This window comes from Mesocricetus auratus, unplaced genomic scaffold, assembly GCF_017639785.1.
Source record: "Mesocricetus auratus isolate SY011 unplaced genomic scaffold, BCM_Maur_2.0 Super-Scaffold_100010, whole genome shotgun sequence".
NCBI classification, from domain to species: Eukaryota; Metazoa; Chordata; class Mammalia; order Rodentia; family Cricetidae; genus Mesocricetus; species Mesocricetus auratus.
This window is the reverse complement of record NW_024429194.1, coordinates 22,430,069-22,454,889: the sequence shown is the minus strand read 5'-3', so window position 1 is coordinate 22,454,889 and position 24,821 is coordinate 22,430,069. Positions and strand designations below refer to the sequence as shown.

The window sequence follows — 24,821 nt, the reverse complement described above, 5'->3', positions numbered from 1 at the left end:
TCTTTAGTCACCATGGTGATACCGGAGAGCTCAGAGGAAGCGCCTAGAGCTGTCATTTCTGTATCAGTCAGGGATGTATAAGATGTTCAAAGTGCTTCGTAAACTGCTCAAATCCTTAAGGAAAGATGGGTCTTAATCCACAACACAGATTCAAGGCACTGGGGTCAGGGATTTGGGCCCAGTGACCCTTGCCTCTCAGCAGGGATCACAGCCCATGGGAGATAAAGCTGAAGGAGCCCAAGTAGATGCTGGCATAAGAGGTGTCCTGGCATCCTGAGTTTTCCCAGCAGAAGAGTGCCAGGGAAATGACTGCTGCCTGGAGCTGAGGGCAGAACCCATACTAAGTCATTGCACAGTCTTCCCAAAGGCATATGAGCAAAAAGCTACATGAAATGGAAGAGGGGGGTTAGAATAGGGATGACCCCAAGGAACTGGCTGAGTGTAAAGAGGATCCTCCCCCTGGTGGACAGCCTGGTGCTCCCTGGATCTCTGGGTCAGGAAAAATGATATCCTTGTGGCTCCCGCTCATAGATGGAACTGGGCAGGATTAGCATTGTCAACTTGCATTCCTTACACCACAGGTGTCCTTCCCAGAGCTGTGTAGCAGTCCCTTCTGCTCATTTCTCTGAGCTTTGCTTTCCAAGTCCTGTTTGGGAGTCCTGACATGGGGCAAGCCAGCAGAAAAAAGGACTGTGCTCAGAGAAATGAGTGCCACCTGCTGCCCCTACCTTCATCTCCTTTGGGAAGGAAGAGCAGGGGTCCCTCATACAGGGTCCTCCCAAACCACCCCCTGAGCCCAACAAACTCGAATTTTCAGCTGCCACTCATTTGGAACAAATCAAGCGTATAGGGGCTGAGAGAGAAGAGAGTAGGGTCCACATTGACTTCCAATCTTGTGTCTGCTCTCTCCCAGCTAGACAGCCACCTGTCCCACTCATGAGCAAGATCAACTTTGCTCCTGTATGATGGGACTTTGGCAGGAGCCAGATCCACCACACCCAGTTGCCCATGCCACCTTGAATTCTGCAGTCCCAGCCCATGACCTGTGTCAATAAAGGGGGCACTGACCCTCCCCAAGCCTCGTAGCACTGCAGGTGAGACATCAGCCTGTGTTCAGTGGGAGCGTTCCTGGGGCTGTCACCACCCCCTCACGTCCGTCCACTACACAGGACTATCAGGCTCCTCGACTGTTTTTATGTTCTTACTGTATCTGAATTATTACAGTTGTCTGAGCACTGTAGATGACCCAAGATAGCTACATATTTTATACAAAACCTCTATAAGTATGTAAACCTGGAATGGTTTTATATGAACTTCTAAAGTTTGACACTTTTAGACAAACCCTTTCTTGTATATACACATGTATGTGCCTTTGTGCACATGCCTGCACGTGCACATGCTACCGAAATGATCTAGGTTACATAAACTGATTCTAAGAATGCTTTTTATAGCCGAGCGTTGGTGGCGCACCCCTTTAATCCCAGCACTCGGGAGGCAGAGGCAGGCGGATCTCTGTGAGTTCGAGACCAGCCTGGACTACCAAGCGAGTTCCAGGACAGCCTCCAAAGCCACAGAGAAACCTTGTCTCGAAAAACCAAAAAAAAAAGAAAAGAAAAAAGAAAAAAAAGAATGCTTTTTATAACCATGTTGAACTCAAAAAAAAGTTTGCATATAACTAAGGTATAGACCATTCCCAACCTGGTTGTCTTTAAAAAAAAAAAAGCTTACTTTGAAAGTAATTTGACTTAGGAAGATTTTTAAGAACAATACAAAAAATTGCATTTTCCTGTCTCATTTTTCCCCACTGAGCATCTTAACATATAATATGCTGATCGTTCTTTCATATTGCCATTGGTGCTTTTCTCAGTTGTTGAAGAGTAAGAGTCTGGCGATGCCCTGTTATCCCTCTTCTGCCATAGCCACACTCAACCATCAAAATCAGGACATTAACTCCGATCCGCCATCCAATCCCAAGACTCCATTCAAATTTCCCCAACAGTCTTAGCAGCAATATAAAAACATCCTATGTGTTTATCTATGTAAACTGTAGCTTGCATACATAAAATAGTTTTCCTCCTGGGCCAATGTTCAATCCAAAGGCACATGTGACATGAACCTGTCCTATCCCTTTAATGTTCCAAAGCTGGGCATGCTGTTGTATTGTCCCTTCTTTCCTGGCACTGACTTTTTTTTTTAGAACTAGCTAGTAATTTTGTAGGTTGCCTCTTGATTTGAGTTCTTCAGGGCTTTCCCCATGACTGGGTGCAGTCCTATATTTCCATCAGAACTTCTCAACAGTGGTGCTGTGCTCAAACTCTCACTCCAGGAAGGGCATGGGTTGTTCTGCCCTGTTGTTGGAGTAAAGTATGAGGCTAAGATGGGCATCAGCAGGGTTTCCTCTTTGCAAAATTACTATACATATTATTATTTAAAGTTTTCATTCTCTCTCTCTCTGTGTGTGTGTGTGTGTGTGTGTGTGTGTGTGTGTGTGTGTGTGTGTGTGTGTGTGTCTGCTTGGGGTTGATACCAGAGTAGTCACTGCCACTGAGCTATACCCTCAGCCCCAGGAATTCAAGGTCATCTATCCTAGGCTTCCTAGTAAGTTCGAGACCAGCTTAGACTCTGAGTCCCTGTCTAAAATAATAGAATAAAATAAATAGCTGAAGTCAGGTAAAACAGCACAATTTGTAATCCCAACACTCAGAAGCTGAGGCAAGGGGATCATGAGCTTGAGTGGAGCTTGGGATAAATAATAAGACCCTGTCTCAAGATAAGCAAAACAACCAAAAACAACTGACAGCTAGGCTAGGGGTACGCCTCAGGCGGAGACTGCTTGCCTAGCATACCTAATGCTCTGAATTTGATACCTAACATGTAAATAAAATAAAATTAGAAAATTCAGCACACACACAGTTTCATGGAAATAGTCTGAGACTATCTATCTCATCCCTTGTTTTAGCATCTCCTGGTGAAACCTGCCTGAATCAATTATTATAATGATGGCTGCCAAATGCTAACTGCCCTTTCCTGTCATTGGTTCGACAGTTATTAATTAGCAATCTACTGAGGGAAGAGCTTGCCCCTCTGGTTTATTTATATAAGGATCGATTCATGAATTTTCATTGTACTCAGTGGATTGTAACTATTTTCATTATTCATTTTGATGTTCAGATTGTGCTAGCTGCTCCCTCAAGTTGGTTCCATGGCTTTCCTCTGCAGTATGGTTCTTAACGTTCCTAATGCTGTACCCCTTTAATACTGTTCTTCATGTTGTGTTGATCCCTAACCACAAAATTATTTTTGCTGCTATTTCATAATTTTTCTACCATTATGAATAGTAATGTAATTATTTTTCAGAAATAGAGGTTTTCCAAAGGGGTCATGACCCACAGGTTGAGAACCACTGCTCTAGAGCAGTAGATATTATAGGTTCTGCTGTATTATCCTGACCCCAGATTGTAGGCTGTTAACTGAATAAAAGGATCTCTGGATCTTCCTAATAGGGAAAGATGTTCACCACCGAAAATTTGAACAGTGAGAATGCTCATTGCCGTTAGTGTGCCATCACTTCTAGGCCCTCTGAGAAGACAGAACCAAGAAATTGTGTGTGTGTGTGTGTGTGTGTGTGTGTGTGTGTGTGTGTGTGTACATGCACATTCATGCTCTTCACCTGGAATCATCTATACATTAAAGACAATGAGTTTGAGGGGCTAGAAAGTTGGCTCAGCAGTGAAGAGCACTTTCTGTGCAATCACAAGCACCAAAATTCTGGTCCCAGCGCCCAGGCACAAGGCACACATTCCTGCACACATGTTTCCCTAGCTCTGAGGAAGATAGAGACCAGAAGACTTCAGCTCTTCAAGAAGAGCTGAGAAAAAAAAAATGATCACTAGGTTCAAGGAGAGATTATGCGTCAAAAAGGGAGGGGTGATAAAAGAGGACACCTGACACCCTCCTTACACACACACACACACACACACACACACACACACACACACACACTGGATTCACACTGTTCAAGATCCCATTCCAATTCAAAACTACAGAGTTACTCTGTGGCTCCCTCCTCAGCCTAGCTTGCAGGTTTCTGCTTGTTCCCTAGCGGGGATGGAACCAGTCCCCTGCTCTGCTGTCCCTTTGACTTGACCCTCTCCAGTGCTCCCCAGGCTCTGGATTCTTCCTTATCTCAGCCTCCACTGTGTCTTCAGCCCAGCTATCTCTGAATCCTTCTGCATCTTGACCATCTCCATGATCCCAGCTCAGAAGTTGACCCTAGCTACTTCAAAGGCAATGAAACACTGAAAATGTGTTCATAAAAAGAGGATAGGGAGCTGGGCATGGTGGGTCATGCCTATAATTCCAATACTTGGGAGGCTGGGATGGGAGGATCTCGAGCTCTGGACCAGCCTGAGATAAATAGTGAGTGCCAGTCCAGCCTGGGCTCTAGAGTGAAATCCTATCTAAGTGTGTGTGTGTGTGTGTGTGTGTGTGTGTGTGTGTGTGTGTGTGTGTGTGTGTGTGTTTGTGTGTAGGGGGGTGTTAGTTGTCTTCTAAGGGGATATCCTATAGTGGTACCATTCTAAGCCTTATAACTAAAGAAAGATTTCTGGGTTCTAAGCAGCCTCCAAAACTATTCCCAGCCCAACCCTACTGTTCCCCAGGCCCTGGGTCTCTCTAGCTGGCCTTGCCTCCTGGGTGTATTAGTGTTCTAGCTGTACCAGCTCCCCACCTCGGCCCCTTTCTCCTTCTGCCCACCGTACCTCCCTAATTCAAGCACGGCATCCTCTCTTGCCCCACACTGCAGCCAAAGGGTTGTCAACCTGGCCAGCTGTGCTGGTTCACACCTGTAATCGTTACACTCAGGAGGCCAAGGCAGGTAGATGATGAGTTTAAATCAAGTATAATGTAAGACCATGCTTTTGTCAAAAAATAATAAAAGTTAAAACATCAATCCACTTATAATACATGGATATACACCCCAGCTGCTAAACACTCCCAGAAGCTTTAAATCACTTTTTAAAAATGCAAATGCTGCCAGTGCCCCCCAGAGATCCAAGGAACCATGCTCTCTCTCCCCTTTCTTCACTTCTGTGTGACTTTTGATGCTGACTTTTGATCTCTTCATTGGATCTGTAACTCTCAGGAAGACATTTTGTTGAGGCAGACATTGAAGGCTGAAGGGAGGCAGAGGAAACCACCTGGTGGCTGCAGAGATAGCAGAGAGACCCAGGAAAAGGTGTGTCCTAGCCACAGTGATAACCACATAGGAAAACGGCAGATTTGGTCTCCAGTGTGCTGAGCAGCTCGGAGAAGAGCACACACACGCCTGGCCGGGCCAACTGAACTCTAAGCTTCCCCAACCCTCCTCCCAGCCAGCATCGCCCTCAGCAATTCATCTAAGTCGTATCCCTGGAGCACCCTGGACCTGGACTGAACCTGACCGTGTTTGTCCCTCCTTCATGATCTTTCCAACTTCCACAGACACAGGGTCCTTTCCAAGGAGCAGAAATAGTAAGAGCAACTGGAGGCAGCCCTATGCACTGCAGACTAAAGTGTGTTCACCCCTGCCTAACCCTATGCACAGCAGACTAAAGTGTGTTCACCCCTGCCTAACCCTATGCACAGCAGACTAATGTGTACTCACCCCTGCCTAACCCTATGCACAGCAGACTAAAGTGTGTTCACCCCTGCCTAAGCCCCATCTCCTGACTTTCTCCTTGGATCTGAAACAAGCGCTTGGATGTGGTGGAATCGGGCACAGAACTTCTTGTTTGGTTTGGGTTCTCCACTTGACACTTCCCATCATCTATAAAATCTCCATGGTAACTGGGTAGCCTGGCCTCTAACGGCCTATATAGCTGAAGATGGCTTGAATTCCTGATGCTCCTGCCTCTGCCTCCTGAGTGCTGACATTGCAGGTCTGCAGTTCTGGATATTCTTTTCGATCAGAAATGAAAGAAAGCTGCCCAAACCTTTAGGAGTGACCACCCGGAGCACCACGCTTCCTGCTTCGCGGCTGGCAGACTTCCTCCCCTGTGCCCAGTCTTATTTCAGTTCTGCATTTAGAGATGGCAGACAGTGCAGACATTAAAATTATCCCCTGGGAAATTTCATCTTGTCTAGGGTTCTGACCTCCCTGACCTGCTGTCCCTCCCCCTCCCCCGAGGGCGTTCTCAGTCATCTCCAGGATTGAATCTGGAAAGGCATGCATAGTCTGAATACCGGCTGTCTCCGGTCAGTTGCCCCTTGTCTTAAAGACGTTAGCACCTCCTCTTCCTGACACCCCATCCCCCAGTCTGAGGAGCAGCACTTGTGCCTGACCTTGTGCCTTCTAGGATATCTCGGTCTGATAGGTGCAGACGCCAAGAGGTGGGAGAACAAGATCTCTCCCTGCAAGGCCCGGCTGGGCGGTTCCTCTGCTTCCCTCCACCTCTTTCAATGGCGAGGTCTGTTCTTTCCTAAGTAGATGTAGCTCGGAACCATGGTGGGCCATTGTGCATCCAACCAGTTATCCTGTAAAAAGGCTTGGGCTATAAGGCTGGGCTGCTCAAGGCGCTTGCAAACTTGTAGGGAAAGCAGGCCCTGAGACTGTATCCCGAGGCAGAGTGAACTGGACTCTTTGGGTTGCTGTCTATAAAGACCTTATAGAACTGCTGTTTCCGGATATTCTTTATAGACATATTAATTAATTGGAGGCAAGGGAATATGCTATATTTTGTTTTGTAATAATTTGAAATAGTTTGAATAATTTGTAATAGTTTGAAAATAAGGTTTTGTGTGTGTGTGTGTATGTGTGTGTGTCTGCGTGTCTGTGTGTGTGTGTGACTTTTGATTCTGAGCACATATTCATGTCCAGTCAGTTGATTAAGCAAGTCCCAGAGAGAGGTCTGCCTCAAAACTGGGATATCCCAGTTACAGACCATTTGAAGTAGAAAAAGCTTGGAGCTGAGGGTGGAGTTTAATGGAAGGGACCACCCAGCATGCACGGGGCCCAACACCATGACAAAAATATTTTTTATCGACTATGCCCGTCTTCATTTTCTCTACATCAAGCCGCCTGCCACATGTTCTAGTTGCTCTGTTAAAGAGAAAAAGGGATTCATCCCTGGCAAGCAGAAGGGAAGGGTCACCATGGAGCAGGAGAGGTGTCACCTTCCCGAGGGGCATCATGAGCAAGGGAACATCGATCAATAAACAGCTCGGAAATGTGTTAGCAGCACACAGCACGAGAACTTTGGAGTTCCTTCTCTATTTCAATATGACTTGCTGCAGCTTTTAAGGGAGGCCATAGCTGAAGAATGAGGAACAGCAGCTGGCAGCCTGGACGTTAAGAATCCAGGGCCACACCCCTCCTCTGACCTGAGCCCAGTCCCATGCAAAGCACAGTCATGGCTGTGAGCTTGTGTACTGAGATTCTATTTGCCAGTCCATTCGCTGCCCTGGGTTTCCATTGGGTTTAACCAGTGGGAGGCCCAGCCAGGTGACAGTGAAGAATTGGAGTGAGGGTGGAGGACCTATGGTCCTGGGTCCCTCCCTGTGATGTCCTGTGGGCCCCTCCACCGAGGCCTCCACCCTTGCTGGGCGCTCTCTCTGGGTTCCAGCATTATCCTTCTCCTGGGAACTTCAAGGATGGGGGTAAGCTGCTTCCCTCTGTAGTTAGCTCTGGAACTCTGCTCCCCTACCTACCAAACTCTCCCCAAACTCCAAATTTCTATGACACCTGCTTCATGCTAGGACTCTGACTAATGCCTGTAACAACTTTCTTGACAACATTCTACACTTTAAAATAGTTGAAAAAGTTTGCTGGGTGATGGTGGTGCACACCTTTAATCTGAGCACCTATCCTAGTTTTATTTCCTGTTACTGTAATAGCAAAAAACAACTTAGGAAAGAAAAAATTTATTTTTGCTCACAATTCCACATTACAGTTCTTCGTAACGGGGAGTAAAAGTGGCGGTGGCGTCTTTGATCCCAGCACTCAGGAGGCGGAGGCCCGTGCATTTCTGAATTCAAGGCCAGCCTGGTCTACAGAGTGAGTTCTAGGATAGCTAGGGCTACACAGAGAAACACTGTCTCAAAACAATCAAAAACAAAAACAACCCCCTAAAATAAAATAAAATAAAGAAAGAAAGCGTCAAGAACTTAAACATCCACAGTGAAGATCAGAAAGAAATGAATACATTCGTGTATATATTCCACTCAGGTTCTCCACTCTCTCATACACAGTCCAGGACCCAAAGCTAGAGAATGGTGCCTCCCATGGTGGGCGGGGTCTTCCCAGTCTACTAAGTTAAGACAGCACTCCTCTTCTGCCCTGCCCCCCCCCACACACACCACAGGCTGACCTGATCTAGACAGTCCCTCACTGAGGCTCTCTTCCTAGGAAAGTCTAGATTGTGTCAAGTTCATAATTAAGAGCAACCATCACAGTCCCTCCACTGTTCTTCCAGGCTCCAAATTCTTGTCTGCCGTTCTAGTCCCATTGTAGTAACCCCATGGAGTCGGTAATCGCCAGGTGCCTGGGGGAGGGAGGACTCTCAGGCAGGTAGATCTGGGCAATCGCTAATGCAGGAAGGGACCTCTAGGCTCCTTACTGAAGGACATTACTGTTCTTCCTGGTCCACAGTCAGTACACTGCCACCTGGAAGACCCCTCCCAACTGTTGGTTTAGACTTAGTGGGGTTTAGTAAGCTGAACCAGTGATGGCTGCCCTTTGCCCAGAGCTACTCATTCACTGACCACCCTGCCTGGACACAGGGCCTTTAAGGCCATCTTTAGAATGCTGTGCCATGGGTAGGCTACTGTTTCCTGCTTTATATGGATAGAGGTATGCACTCACCTCTATAGACTCCACCCATAGGTCTGCCCCTGTGTGAGCCAGATCACACCTTCTACAACTCCTGCCTTATACCATGGCCCTTTCTCTAGAATGTGCTTTGAATATAAATTCCTCATGGGGAGTCTTTGGGAACCTGTAAGTCATATTACCAAGAGCCAAGACATACAAAGACAGCGTTTTTGAACTGTGCCTCCAAGAGTCCCTTTCTGTGCCTATTGAGACCTTCACCATCTCCTGCGTGTGGAGACTGGCTGCTTCCTGCTGGTCCATGTAACATAGCAGGTCTCCCCTTCAATTGAGATTTGCCTCATGGGGATTTGTTTCCCTTAGGAGGGCCATGTATTCTTTCTGGCTGCTAGAGCCAGGAAAGTACTTAGAGCTGTCCCTGAACCCTGGCTCCTGGGTAGTGAATCTACCTTGTAGTGCAGATATATATATGACCAACATTTTTCTGTTGAATGGATCAGGCTGTCCACCCGGGATTTCTTCCTCCCTGTCTCATCTCCCATCTGTCTCTTCAGCTGCACACATACATAAATAACTGGTTAATATCACGAATGGGATCATTTATAAGAATTAAGCTTAGGGACTGGGGATGTAGCTCAGTGGCAGAGCATCTGTGTAGCCTGAACAAGGTCCTAACAAAGCACACACAATAAAGGTATGGCTTATTCGGCTCACAGCTCTGGTGGTAGGATGCCTAGGAGCAAAGTGCTAGCCCCTGTCTGGTGAGGGCCTTCGAGCTGCACTACAACCCGGCTCAGAGTACCATGGCCTGACAGCAAGTGTGAGTTTGCTTTCCCTCTGCTCAAAGAGCTTCTGATACCATCATGGGGCCCCACCTCCCAAAGGCTTTACCTCCAAGTGTGAACACAGGGATTGCCTTTCCCACACTGGACTAGGGGAGGAAATCCAAACTGCCCCACTCTTAGGGAGCGGTGCCTGTGGAAGGCAGAGGAGAGCTTCCCTCCCCAGGGGTGCCATTATGGACTAGCTTATGCGTTCACCCAGGGGTGCCTGCTTCACCATCCTTGAAGTTTGAACTCTGCATTCTCCATCTTCCTGGAAGCTTGTGCCACCTGGCTAGTCAACCACTCTGGGCTGCCAGGCCCTGTGACTGGTGCAAGCACAAGCAGTGGCCAGAGAGGTATGCATGAATACCAGCTCTCAGCATCCACAGCTGCTCCCAGCCCCTGCCTCCACCCTGCAGGGGTCCTTTCAGCTTGTCTGCTTCTTTGCCTGCTCAACACACAGCCTATTCACCCCTCATTATTTATTTTTCACATTAAAAATGTCTACAATTCAATAGTGCAGCAGTTCTCTCTCCCTCTGCCCTCCCCTCCCCCTCCCTCTCCCTTCCCTTTCCCCTCCTCCTCCCTCTCCCCCTCTCTCTCTTCTTACTTTCTGTGATATAAAATATTGTGCATCTCATCTTGGGTGCCTCCTAAACCCCAAATCACTTGTGCCTCCACACAAGCAACCCTCAGGCACTCCCTAGCCCTGCTAAGACTCCTTTCCTGGATTCACACATGGATCAGCCTACCTCGAATTTCTTTGACATTTTCATACTCTTTCCAAATGCGCAATGGCATGCTGTCCATTAGATGTAGCCCCCTGACAGGACCACACATACCCATGACTGCTTTAACTGAACTGAGTTCAAAGGCCTTACCTCTCATCAAGTTATGTCTGTCATTCCATTCTTGTTTGCATTTGAACCATTGAAAGAATATCCTGGAAATCTTGGCAGGGGCTGCCACTCAGGAGGTTAACAGTGCTTACAAGAGATTGTGCAGCATGGGGTTTTGAGAAAACAAGAGAAGTTAATGAAAAGAATAAAATGGTTTTGTTAAGCTCTCTACAAATTTACCAAAACAGCCTAAGCCATACAACACCCACACACAAACACATATGCACAGATTTTCGTGTGCAGTGCACATGCGCACACAAGTACACTTGGCACAAGAGAGAAGCAGACAGAGGGAGGCAGGGCCCACATGGATGGCCAGAGTCTCACACAAGACCCGTATTCTCACTACCATGTGGAAGACGCACAGGCCTGGGTTCACAGACAAGTCTGAGAGCTAGGATTCCTAGTTTTATCAGTTGCTTGTCTCATTGCGTGACAACATACCTAACAAAAGCGACTTGAGGAAGAAAGGGGTTAATTTGGTTTACAGTTCCAGGGGATACAGTCCACCATGATGGGGTGATGGGGACGGTACTTCAGGAGAAGCAGGGGCAGCTTGTCACACTGTGTCCACACTCAGGAAGCAGAGGGCGATGAGTGCTGGTGTCAGTTTGCTTTCTCTTTTTATTCATTTCTGGACCTCAGTCCATGGGATGATGTCACCGACATTTAGGATGGGCCTTCAGTAACCCTAACCTTGATAGGCCCAAAGACTTGTATCCATGGTAAACCTTAATCCCATCAAGTTGACAGGATACTTCATTCTGTCCCATTCACCTATGATCCTGATATCACCAAGTCATTGTCCTACCAAGCCTCCCAAATGAAGCCTTCAAACTCTCAGCAATAGGAATCTAATGTAGAGGTGACTGAGCCAACCGCTTGCTCGTCCTCCTGTGAGGACTTTCTAACCCAAAGTCACTTCTGAGTGGCCTCGTGTACCACAAGCAGTGAGTCTCTTCAGCAAGAAGGGCAACCAGCAGCCACTAAAGAAATAGTTCAACCTGTGATCTCCAACCCTGAAGATATGAGAGTCATTGTTGAGATGATGGGGACAACTGGACATAGTGGCTCAGGCCTGTAATCCCAACACCCAGATAGCTAAGGCAGGAAGATTGTCATGAGTTTGAGGCCAGCCTGAGCTACAATGTAAGACATTGGCTTAACATACAGGCGTGAACTATGGGCAGACACTTGGTGTTTGGAGGCCCAGGGGGAGGAATTGTGACCCTGCAAAACCACAGAAGACACATTAGAGAAAATGTATACGTGGTGCCCATTGTTACCTTCAGGGCCTTGGTCTCTTGCTCCGATCTGGCTGCCTGTGGGGATATTGTCTTAGCAAGGGTATGCCTAGATGGATGGAAGGGCATCTTGGAGGGGGCTGAGCTAGATGTTCAGAGAAGACCTTGAAATAAACAAGCCTTGTGTGACAGCATGTGTCCTTAATCCCAGTTAATCTGGGGGTTGATCCAGGAGGAGGATGAACTCAAGCTCAGCCTGGATAATTTAGAGAGACTATGCCTCAAAATAAAGTTAAAAAGGATGGGCAACAACTGTGCATGTGACCTATGCCTGTGATCCCAGCACTCAGCAGGCAGAGGCAGGAGATGGAGCAAGAGGTAGGATGTTCGAGTAGCATGTGTGAAGCCCTGAGTTCAATCCCCAGCACCGTAAAAATGAGTAATTAATAAACAAATGGCCCGGGCCTGGGAGTGTCTCTTAGTGGGAAGGTTGTGCTTTGCATGTGTGAGGACCCAAGTTTAGCCTTCAATACCAAAAATAAAAAATAATTTTTAGAAATGATCTCTGGGGTGGGCAGCAAAAATAGCTCTGTCATCACACTCACACACACCTAAACTTTAAAAATAGAATTCTTGGGCCTTTGAAATTATAGGTTATTTCTTTCAAAAGCCTGCATTTTCTAATTTGGGTATAATAAAAGCATACTATATTTGTATAGTAAAATACTTCAAAAAATAATTAACAGCTGAAAAGAAAAATAGTTTTTAAACACCCCTATTTGCACCTTGGCTACAGGATGTGAGGTGTGGGGGGAAGCCTGCAGCTTTTTCTGGGGTATGACCACTCCCTGTCTCTTCGGTCCTGCTGCAGGTGGCCCTTGGGTTGGGTGACATCCTAGTTAAAATGTGCTCTGTCCTCAGGCATCGGAAGGTGTCCCAATGAGGTTCTTCACAAAGCTGGACCAGCTCATCGAGTTTTACAAGAAGGAAAACATGGGGCTGGTGACCCACCTGCAGTACCCCGTGCCGCTGGAGGAAGAGGACGCCATGGATGAGGCTGAAGAGGACACTGGTAGGAAGGGAAGGAGAGGGCGGCAAGGGTGGAGCAGGACTCTGCTCGTCTAGTCTCACAGGCGCTCGTAGATCAGAGAGTCTTGCTGGAAGAGGGTGAGGATGGGTGGGGAACATGGACCCTGGAGTCAGGCATGGACCAGAATTCCTGCTCTCCAGCTTGTTGCCTTTGTGACTTTGGGTGACTTTGACTCTGAACCACAAGCTTCCCTTTAAAGAGATTAGGTGACAATAACACATATCAGTCCCTCTGGATGTCACAGGATCAGATGAACCCATGAGTGGAACTTCATTCACAGTCCACAGCAAACACTCCATGAATGAAGCTCTCTTCAGTTTCATCATAATAATGAAAACAAGACGACCCTTGCACCTAAGTGAGAGACGGGCAAAGTACTTCTTCATACAGCATCATTACATAAAGACGGCCATGGTAGTACATGCCACCAGCAACCCCAAAATTCGGGAGGCTGTGGCAGGAGGAGCATGAGTTTGATCTAGCCTGGGCTACATAGTGAGACACCACCATCTCTAAAGAGGCTCCTAAAATATGTTGAAAGAAAAAAATGTTCCCAAGAGTGGGTGAGGGACAGCACAAAGACAGGGACCAGTCGTGGAGAGACAGCTATGTAGAGAGCCCCGCTGCAGGACACCTTCTTTTCATCAAAGGTCCCTTGTCTATCAGAAGCAACCTCCTGAGCCCCTCAGCGTGCTCCTGGCAGGCTCCCTGGGGAAGACATTCAGCCAGCGATGCTGATGTCCCAGGTCTGACTCTTGCCTGGCCCTGGTGAGAATATGCCAGGCACATTTGAGGCATCCTGTTCTACTTTGGGGTAGCTATAGATCGCCTGCCCCCCCTCCAACCTTCAGCCTCCCGGTAGACCAGTAGACCCCCACTTCCTGCCTGTTCAGCTCACACTACCTGCCCAAAGGCAGCCAGGCAATCCGACCACCAGCCCTGAAGGAGCAGTAGAGGAAGACCAGGAGAACCATATGTCCTAGATGACCACTGTTCCGAGCCTGATGACGGGGACTGCCGTGTCTCCTCTGTCTGACCCTTAGAGATCAACAGCTGTGGTATAGCTGGGGCCACAGCTCACATGAAGGCCACATGGCAGCCTTGATCTTGTCCTGTAGGCATGTCCTCCACACTTCACTACCCTCACTTCCCTCAACTTTCCCTGCCCCTGGGATGCCATCGGAAGCAAACCCCCAATGCTTCCTATAAAGGCTCCAGACACAAGCCAGGTTTCCTGACCTTGACTTCACTTCCCTAAACAAGGCTCCTGGTCACATACAAGACCCAGAGCTAAGGGACATCCAGTGCCTGGACTAGGGGTTTGATTTGACTTGGGTCTTCTCAAGCGCCTGCAGTTCCCAGAGTGCAAAATAGAATCGGAACTGTCTTCCACAGTCAAGAGAGGGAGAGGAAGGGGCGTGCACATACATTGAAGGAAAAGTCCCCTTGTTCCTGTCACCTGGGCAGTGCTGTAGCTGGGAGCCTGGGTAGCCATTAGGGGTCAGGAGGGGCTTGGGCAGGAAGTCCTGAACCTAAATGGCTTGATGACCTTTGCCTTTATGTACATGAAAGATATTTGAAAGAAATTGGGAAGGGTCTCAATCTCTCAAAGGTCAAGTTGTTTGATATGTAGGGTCTCGGAATGAGAGGACTCCTTATTTTCTAAATAAGAGGGAAAGGAGGCCTGAGTCTGGAGGGAAAGGAGAGAGATTGAGGCAGAAGTGGGGGAGAGAAAACCACTGAGAGAGCAAGGGGTTGGATGAGCTTGATTTCCTGCCCATAAACCATGGCTGTGTATACTTTGTAGCCCTGAGAGCCAAGTCACCATGCTGATCTGCTGCTTGGTGTGTCCAACACCAGCAATCCTGCAGGCGTCCTTGTGCTTCTCAGGGTCAACCGACACCACTAGGTCTTTGCTGAGCGACATGGCAGCTCAGACCACAGCCAGAGAGCAGACCACAGCCAGAGAGGCCCCAGGTCTCGGGATTATGAAAACAGGTCTGCCTCGGGAAGCTCTCTATCTAATCAGAAAGTTGGCATCGATGCAGGGAGGAGGAAGAGGACAGACCAGAACCTGGAACTTGGTAGCATGGACCTCACAGGGCTGTGACAGAGAAGCAGAGCAGGCCTATGTACACAGTGTCCTCACAGGTGGCATTTGTCTCTGCTCTTCTGGTAGAAAGTGTCATGTCACCACCAGAGCTGCCTCCCAGAAACATTCCCGTGTCTGCTGGGCCCTGCGAGGCCAAGGACCCTCCTCTTCCAATAGAAAACCCCCGTGCCCCTGAAGTCACCCGACCGAGTCTCTCGGAGACACTGTTTCAGCGACTACAGAGCATGGACACCAGTGGGTGAGTTTCTATCTGGAGGGCCCCCCAGGAAGCTGGCCTGTGCCTAGTACCCAGCATCTAGCACCAGACTGCAGGGAGCAGCAGGCCTTCTCATTCGCCTTATAAATAGTAAAGTTGAAAGACAACTTCTAAGTTTTTAGTCAGGACTACCTCCCTCCAAAAAGCAAAAGAGCCATTTTTGTCCTTAGCCCATCAGATCAGGGTCTTCGTATTTTTCTTGTGAGATTTTATAATCTCCTTGTACACTAACCTTCATCATTATCTTTGTGGGGGAGAACGTCTCTTCTCCTTTTCCGCTTACTTTTGAAGTGTTTTTAGGTCTTTCTGCCGTGGTAAGTGCAAGATTGCTTTCCGTTGAGAAGGTCACCACCATTGTGTGGTCAGGAGGCACGTCCACACCCACGGTCACCCAGGTTCCTAAAGTGTTTCTCACAGGAAATCACTCTGCGACGCTGCTCCTGCTTGTTGCAGAGCAGCTGTCTGTTCCACGGGCATACTGTACCCCCAGAAACAGTAGCCCTGAACCCTAGGAAATCCAATGCGACTCTCCATATGCTCTCCTCACACAGGTCCTGTGGGGCCCCAGGATGGCACCACAAACTTAAGGCTTCACTAATAGGGAACTACCCGCCAGTCAGGTCTGTCCCACCAGCCAGCTCCCAAATAACCACACAGATACTTATTATTAATTATAAATGCTCAGCCAGCAGCTTAGGCTTGTTACTAACTAGCCCTTACATCTTAAATTAACCCATTTTTCTTATCTATCCGCTACACGGCAGTACCTTTTTTCAGCACAGCATATTCATCTTCTGCTTCCTCTGCCTCTCCCTGGTGATCCCTCATGACTCTGCCCTCCTTCTTCCCAGCATCCTCTTAGTTCCGTTCTCCCACCTAATTTCCTGTCTAGCTATTGGCCAGTTACCTTTTTATTAACAATGCGAGCAACATGTCTTGACAGCGTACAGAAGGGTTATTCCACAGCAGGGTGCAGACAATATTCATAGGAGAACTACATCAAGTTCTGGGGGGAAAGGCTGGCTCCTAAGAGCTGGAGTCCAGGGAGCATATGGCCCCTGGGGATTTGTGATGGTGGGGGTAGGAGAGCAGGTAACACATCCTAATGGAAAGGAGACAACTTGGGTCCCAGAGTTGGAAACACACAGACACAAACACCTGCCCTTTGGCCCTATCACTTTGTAAACTGAAAAGACCAGGCCAAGCAGGGGTCCTGGATGGGTAAGTAGGCAAAATCAGGCCACCTGAACATCCACTGCCTGGTCTCACACTCCTTGCCCTAATCACACAGAGGAGGCAGACATGGTGATACATGTCTATAATTCAAATTATGGTGAAGCTGACTGGAGGTGCCAGCACTAAGGCGGCAGAGACAGGAAGATCGAGAGTTCAAACTCAGCCTGGGTCTCACAGGCAGACACTATCCCACCTCCAGTCCCTAAGAAAATAAAATTAATAATACTTTGACTTTCCCAGAGAGGCCCAGGGTGACCCCAACCCCTCTATATTTTTGTGCTCCGGGTCCCCTTTGACTGTGAATTTGGACTTTGTATGAGGGTCAGACTTACCTGTCACCTCTAGGTTGAATTGTTCTTCCAACCGTTGGATTCCAGCTGTATGAGCTGAGATGTTTCAGAGGCTTTTCTCCCAGCCTCTCACCTCCTTCCAACAGTCCCCAAAAGTGCTCATCCCAAGATCATTCTTGCTGGCCTCTACCTGGATGATAGACTCCTCTGCCTCTGCAGTCCCGCCTAAGGGACCTTCTTCACACAGGCACACGGATCTCCAGAAAATGTCTCAGCCAGAGACTGAGAACCCTCAATGTGTCACCATTGCTGTGACTGGAACAGGCCAAGCAGACTTTCACTTCCTTTTTGATTCTCAGGCTCCCAGAGGAGCATCTCAAAGCCATCCAGGATTATCTGAACACCCAGCTCGTCCTGGACTCTGACTTTGTGAAGACGGGATCCAGCAACCTTCCTCACCTGAAGAAGCTGACTTCACTGCTCTGCAAGGAACTCCATGGGTAATGGACGCCCCTGAGGGAGGAATGGGAGCCACTTCACAGGTAATGGGAGCCAGTGGATAATGGCACCCCCAGAGGAGGATGGCCACAGCAAGAGAAGGCATTCATTAAAGTGACCCTGTGTTCTCCTCTCTGTCCAAGGGTCTCAGCTGCACTCACAGTAATTGGGCAGTGGGCAGAGTCTGGAAAGCTCCATGCTCGTTTTAAAGCTCTTGTTCTCATAGAATCTGAATTCTAACTGGGCTGGGAAAGGTTGATTATTCGTTTGTTCTTTGTTGTTGTTGTTGTTTGGGTGTGTGTGTATGTATGCTGGGGACACAGAGCCTTATATATGCTAAGTTTTCCTATCCTGTTTCAGTTTTGTTATTGTTTGCTGTTTGTTTTCACTCAAATTAATTAGAGGCAGTTTCCTTTAAAGAAAGGCAGAGGTTACTGCCAACTCATTTGCTCGGGACCTGGTCCTTAATATATTTTTATTTATGTGAGTGTGTGTGTGGCGGGGTGGGGGCACGCATGCCCTACTCTGTGTGTGCAGGACAGAAGACAGCTTTGCAGAGTTGGTTCTCCTGCCTTTATGTGGGATCCAGGGGTCCAACTCAGGTTGTGAGACTTGCACAGACGCCCTTTGACCCGCGGAGCCACCTCAGCAGTCTGATCAAGCCCTTTAGACTTTTGTCGCCGCTTTTTCTCCTTGCTCCAGCCTCCACATCCAAAATGAACACATAATAGCACCAGCAGGAAATAAATTGAAGTCATTTTATGTGTGGGAGGGGACGGCTCAAATCTCCTGGTGATGGAAGTTTTTTAAAGTGAGCTGATTCACCAAAACATTAGTTCTCCAATACTGAAGTTCTTGAATGACTGACCAATTGGTAAAACTTAATCAAAAATTGTTTTGATTGTACATTTTGAATTTCATTAACCTTAAAATGAACTTCAAACATAAACACACTTTGGTTGGAGCCCCTAGTAGAGCACGCCTTTAATTCCAAAATTTGGAAGGCAGAGGCAAGCAGATCTCTGTGAGTTCAAGGCCAGCCTGGTCTATATAATGAGTTCCAGGACAGCCAGGGCTACAGAGAGACCCTGTCTCAAAAAGCAAAGCAAAGCAAAACAAGTCAATCCCATAACTACACTGTCTTTGTAAGGAGACCAAAGTCAGGTTGGTCTGCAATGTGAGGAATTAGCAGGGATATTTTGAATGCTTACAGCTCAATGAGGAAAACTAATGTCACAAAGCAACTGAAAACAGTCACAGAGCTACAACAACCCCCCCCCCACACACACACAATGAGGAAAACTAATGTCGTGAAGAAACTGAAAACAGTCACAGAGCTACAAACCCCCCCCCCCACACACACACACAAGGAGCAGGGAAGCATCTTGCACATGAGGGCTTGCAGCCAGCCTGTACTAGTTCATGCTGTGGTGCACTTACAGCAGTGCCCCGTTCTCTGGTGCTGTACCAATTTTAGGTGGGTTAATAATCAGAGAGAAGCCTCCCATCACGGTAACTAATTCACCACTCTGTCTCTTAAAGGCACAGGCAATGAACGCGTTTCGTACGTGTGACAAATAATTCCTTTGGCATGCCCAACAGTTGGCCTGCCAGACATCTGTTTCAGTGAACTGCCTTTCTCGGCTGCTGCTGTGGTACAGCCAGCTGGACTCGGGGCTGTCATTTTTATAGGTCTCCAAGGTATATTTTGTTCCCTTGTTATAAATTATTCATCACTAGAGCTGGGTGGTGGTGGCGCACGCCTTTAATCCCAGCACTTGGGAGGCAGAGGCAGGTGGATCTCTGTGAGTTTGAGGCTAGGCTGGACCAACAGCCTCCAAAACAATACAGAGAAACTCTGTCTCATAAAACCAAAAAAAATAATAATAAATAAATAAATAATTTATCACTAGAGGAAAATAAACACAAATGACCCTTTCTTTAAATATGTGTGTATGTGTAAATATATGTATATATATATGTACACATATATTTATACACACGCACACACATATATATATACATATATATACTTTTGTGACAGCTCATAATGAGCTATTATTTCTGCCTAGACACAGGTCCTGACCTCTGCTACTGTGTCCTTGATAGGCTTTGTCCAGACCCTTCCACAGCTCCCCACAACACTGAGTTCCCCAGCACCTGCCTCACCTCATCACCATGGTGACAGCAGCTTCCCTGACGTGCCTGCTTCTCTGGCACATTATTCCAGTGTAAAAAAGACTCTCATACCTCTATTTATTGAGTAATTAAGTTCAAGTCGTTCAAGACACTGGAACGTTCTTAACCACCCTGCACACATTTCTTCACTGTGATGGCCAGACACGGAGACATGACTGAATGGAGAGCTGGAGCAAACTGCTTCCCTTCCACATGACATCCCTGAAGGTGGATCCCACATAAACCCAGTGCTCTGATTAGCAAGATAGGCGTGTTCACTCATGCATGTTTACCTTCCAGCAAGCACTAACTGAGAGCCTCCTCTGCATCCGGTTCTGAGAACTAAGATAAAGTAAAGATAAGTCAAAATACAGAAAACTGTAACTTAGTGACAGATTTCACAAATAAAGGCACGCGGGCAGGGCTGGAGAAATGACTCAGCGGTTAAGAACATGCTCTTGAAGAGGATCTTGGTTCAGTTCCCAGCACCCACAGGAAGGCTCACAACCATTTGTAACTCTAGTTCCAGGGGATCTGATGTCCTCTTCTGACCTCCATAGATGTGTCATATATATATATATATATATATATATATAATAGTGCACATACACTCATAAGCATAAAGTAATTTTTAAATAAAGGAATTATTTATATAATGTTGAGAAAGGCAAAAAGTCATTTCTACATTTTATTATTTTTATGCTCAAATTTATTTTTATTTGTGTGTGTGCCTCCTTATCAGTATGTGTACTATGTGCATGCATGTACCCATAGAGACCAGAAGAGGGCAGCAGACTCCATGAAACTGTAATAACAGGCCCTTACGAGCCACTCCGCATAAGTACTCAGAATCTAAGTTGGGTCTCTGTGACAGCAGCCAGCTCTTAACTGCTGAGTCATCTCTCCAGCCTCTCTTTTTTCTAACTTTTAAAGCTTGCTTTTCCCCCTTCTTTTTGAGACAGGGTCTCAATATATAACTCATCCCTACTTGACCCCTCTCTCCTCTTGCCTTAGTCTCCATAAGGCTTAGTTTATAAGCATGAACCATGATACCCAGCTTTAAAACTTCACCCATGAGGCTAGAGAGATGGCTCAGCAGTTAGAGCACTGATAGCTCTTCCAAAAGGAGCCGGGTTAAATTCCCAGCACCCACATGGCGGCTCACAACTGTCTGTAACTCTAGTTAGAGGGGACATAACACCCTCACACAGACATATATGGAGGCAAAACACATAAAATTTTTAAAAAACTAAAAGAAAAAAATCACCCACAACCTGTGGGTGGTGGCACATGCCTTTAATTCTAAAACTGGAGAGGCAGAGGCAGATGGCTCCCGAGTTCCAGGCCAGCCTGGTTTACAGAGTGAGTTCCAGGGCTACAGATAGAAACCCTGTCTCAGAAAAAAAAAAATCCACCTATAGCCCAGTACTGGAGTAGACAAATGGGAGGATCACTGGAGCTGGCAGCCCCCAGCCTTGCTTCAAATTCAATGGAAACCCTGTCTCAAAGGAATCAGGCAAAGATGGTAGAGGAGGACACCTGACATCTTCCTCTGGCCTCTGCACAGGCACAGGTGCACCTGCACACTCATGTACATACATCACACACACACAATCATACACACACACAGACATCACACACACACCACACACATACATACACATACACACATATACATCACACACACATCACACACATGTATATCATACTCACACACACATATACATCACACACACACACTCATGTACATACATCACACACACATATAATCATACACACACACAGACATCACACACACACCACACACATACATACACATACACACATATACATCACACACACATCACACACATGTATATCATACTCACACACACATATACATCACACACACATCACACACATATACATCACACTCACACACACATATACATCACACACACATACATCACACACATATACATCACACACACATACATCACACACATATACATCACACTCACACACACATGTACATCACACACACACATATAATCATACACACACACAGACATCACACACACACCACACACATACATACATACACATACACATACATATACATCACACACACACAGAAATTTCAATGAGCAAATAATTGCTCCCTAGTAAATACTAATGATAACTTTCTAACTATGGTATATAAGGAATTGCTAGAGAAAAGATAATAGGGGAATAAAAAATTACAAATCACTTTATAAGAGCATCTAATCCATCTAGAATAAAAGTAATGTGATAATGCAAAAAGCACAGCGCCCAGATTAACTAAAAAGCAGAGCACTAAGTAAGCAGTATAGTGATTTATGAAAATGATGAAATTCCCAACAAAGAGTTGGTGAAAGAGATATGCTGTTTATTTAAAGATAAACACTTGAAATCAACCACAGAAAAATACTTAAAGGCATTAGAAATTAATATAGAAGCCCACTCAGGACCCCAGGCATGATCAGTCCTCAAGTATGACATAATTATGGACATTTAAAAAAGAGAGAGAAATCATGGCATGCATGGCATACACAAAGCCTTGTGTTCAATCCCAAATGCCATTTAGACCAAATGCCATTTAGACCTGTAATCCCAGCACTTGGCAAATGGAGGCAGGATGATCGGAAGTTCAAGGTCATCGTCAGCTTAATAGCAAGGATGAGACCAGCCTGGGCTACATGAGACCCTTCAGAGAGGAGGAGCCAGAGCGGGAGGAAGGGAGATAGAGAAGAAGGCAGTAAAAGCAACACAAAAGTCAGTCAGGTCATTGTCCCAGTAACAGTACCGGCAGCCTGGCCACTGTGCTGTCACAAGGGCTGTCAACATTGAAATAAAGCCACAATCTCTGGCTCTTCTAATTTTCTAATTGGAAAAAGAAAAGAAAGGCTATATGAACAGCACTGTTCAGATAGTATTTGTAATGACAAAGATCTCACACTAACCAAAACTTCTAGACAACGATTTGGGCTTATCTCTTGGCAGCTTATTCTGAAAACTTTAGGATATTAAACATGTAGAAACATGGCCAGTTTTGTTTTGTTTTGTAGCATGCTAAGTAAAAAATCAGACTTAGGATTTTAAAGGATGTGGCAATAACAGACAGATGGGGAATAGAGAATTCATCAAACCTAGTTCTGGGACTATCAACAGACTTGATACACTCCAACTGCCAGGAAATCTGAATCTGAACACAGGGAACCCCACCCAGCACCCCAAAGTTGAATTATTTATTTACTTTGTCTCCCCCCCCCCTTCTCTGTGTAGTCCTATAGCTGTCTTGGAACTCCCTATGTAGACCAGGCTAGCCTTGAACTCAGAGATCTACCTGCCTCTGCCTCCTGCATTCCGAGATTAAAGACATGTGCCATCACTCCCAGCTTCCTTTATCATTTTAAAAGGGAATTTCATACATTAGTACTGTGTTTATATCATTTCCCCCTCCCTGTCCTCTCTGCGACTCCTCCCAAGTCCCCTCCACTCACCCAAATTCCTGTCTGGTATTCTTTATTACTGTTACATCTACACATATAAATATACAATGCTATCTGCTGAGTTCATTTAGTTTTGCTCATATGTTGCCAGTTTAAAATGTGCTTTCTAGGAGACTGAGGAGATGGCTCAACGGATAAAGTCTTGCCATGAAGCCTAAGGACTAGAGTTCAGATCCCCACTTACCATATAAAGACCAGATGGGTGTGGTGGCTCACCTGTGATCCCGGCATGCATGCCGGAAGCAAAGACAGGGAGTCCCTGGAGACATGGAATCCCTGGAGCAAAATGGCTGGACAGACTAGCTGGACTGGCCAGCTCTGGGTTCATCAAGAAACCCTTCTCCCTAACATAAAGTGGAGTATGATGGAGAAAAACACCTAATGTCAACCTCAAGCCTCCGCATATATGTGCACACATATGCATAATCACACACACACACACAAGTAAATAAATGAATTTAAAAATTGACTCTCCAGACCAAATCATAGTGAAGCCCAGTCGGTTGCATTTTTAATGAGGTGTGTGTGTGTGCCCAGTCATTTGCATTTTTAATGAGGTGGGGGGGTGTATGTGCATTTCCTACAAAAACACTAAAGGTTGGGAAGCATGTTCCTAATTGATCTTAAAGTAGTTTGTTTCCAGATTGGAGTTTTCCACAGGCTACATATTGCTGAGTGGGTTATGTTCCTGTCTGATGGGAATTGAAAGGGTAGGGGGTCTGGGTGGGAGGGTGGGCCAGGTTGACAGGCTGACTGATCTTTGCCCGGGCATGTCACACTGGGGAGGGTTCTGGGATTTGCCACTAGGGTGTGACTTGTCTGCAGCTAGGGCCTGTGTTGCCTTGAGTGCTTCTAGTTCCCACTAATTCTTGAACTTTACCTTGATCCTCTGCTTCCAGGGAAGTCATCAGGACCCTCCCATCCCTGGAATCCTTGCAGAGGTTGTTTGACCAGCAGCTCTCCCCAGGCCTCCGACCAAGACCTCAGGTACGGGATTGGGGTTGGGGCTGGGGTTGGGGTTGGGGTTGGGGTTTAGGAAGATGAAATTGCTACACCAGAGAGAGAGGAGAGCTATCGGGCACCCTAGAGACTCTGAAAGCAGATAGAAGCACAGCCTGTCCATGTCTGCTAATCTAATGTAAACGTCGGGGTGGGGGTGGGGGTGGGAAGAACCCCTGCCCTGTAAAGACATTTCCTGGCACCAGCCTCTGATTTCAGACACTGTGCCATTCAGACAAACTGCCTGGTGTTGGATGAGGAGGCATGCAGGGTGGTTCCCATCATTTCTCCTCAGAAATTGAAAAGAAAAGAAACCATGAGGTCCAAAGTTCTTCACACATTTAACTCCAGGGACTGCAAGATGGTGGTGCCCCTTCCCCACAGCTGCTCATGGCTGGGCAGGAGTCAAGGGTCAAATTAAGCATAGGTCTACCTATCTATATTTTTTTAGTGCCCTTAGTAAATTTAAAATCAAGTAAGGGCCAGGCATGACCTAGATCCTTATGTTACAGCATTGTTAAAAGTGAGAACAGGTAGCCTGGCAGTGGTAGGCACGCCTTTAATCCCAGCACTGGGGAAGCACAGGCAGGTGGATCTCTTGAGTTTGAGGCCAGCCTGGTCTACAAGAGCTAGATCCAGAAAAGCCAGGGCTGTTACACAGAGAAACCCTGTCTCAAAAAAAAGTGAGAACATGAAATAACACAGCATGGTCTAGGGTCAGAGAGGGCAGTATCTCCAAAAATACAAATATTACTTACTGTAAATACTAGGGACAACAAATTAAATAGATAAAAATTAGCTCTATTCTAATGATGGATTTATATTGTTGATTTTGGGAAATTGGCCACCAGCTTTCCATCCCCTGCCTTAGCCTCC

The 24,821-nt window shown here is 46.7% G+C and overlaps 1 protein-coding gene across 1 annotated transcript in view; it reads left to right on the top strand.

Moving 5' to 3' along the window:
• Positions 1-24,821, top strand: part of Inpp5d (inositol polyphosphate-5-phosphatase D) — a 103,448-nt gene that overhangs the window by 34,994 nt on the left and 43,633 nt on the right. Inside the window, exons 3-6 of the mRNA XM_040753083.1 lie at positions 12,695-12,845; positions 15,043-15,214; positions 17,118-17,258; positions 23,846-23,933. Coding sequence (XP_040609017.1) covers positions 12,695-12,845; positions 15,043-15,214; positions 17,118-17,258; positions 23,846-23,933 — 552 coding nt within the window. The remainder of the gene's footprint in view (positions 1-12,694; positions 12,846-15,042; positions 15,215-17,117; positions 17,259-23,845; positions 23,934-24,821) is intronic.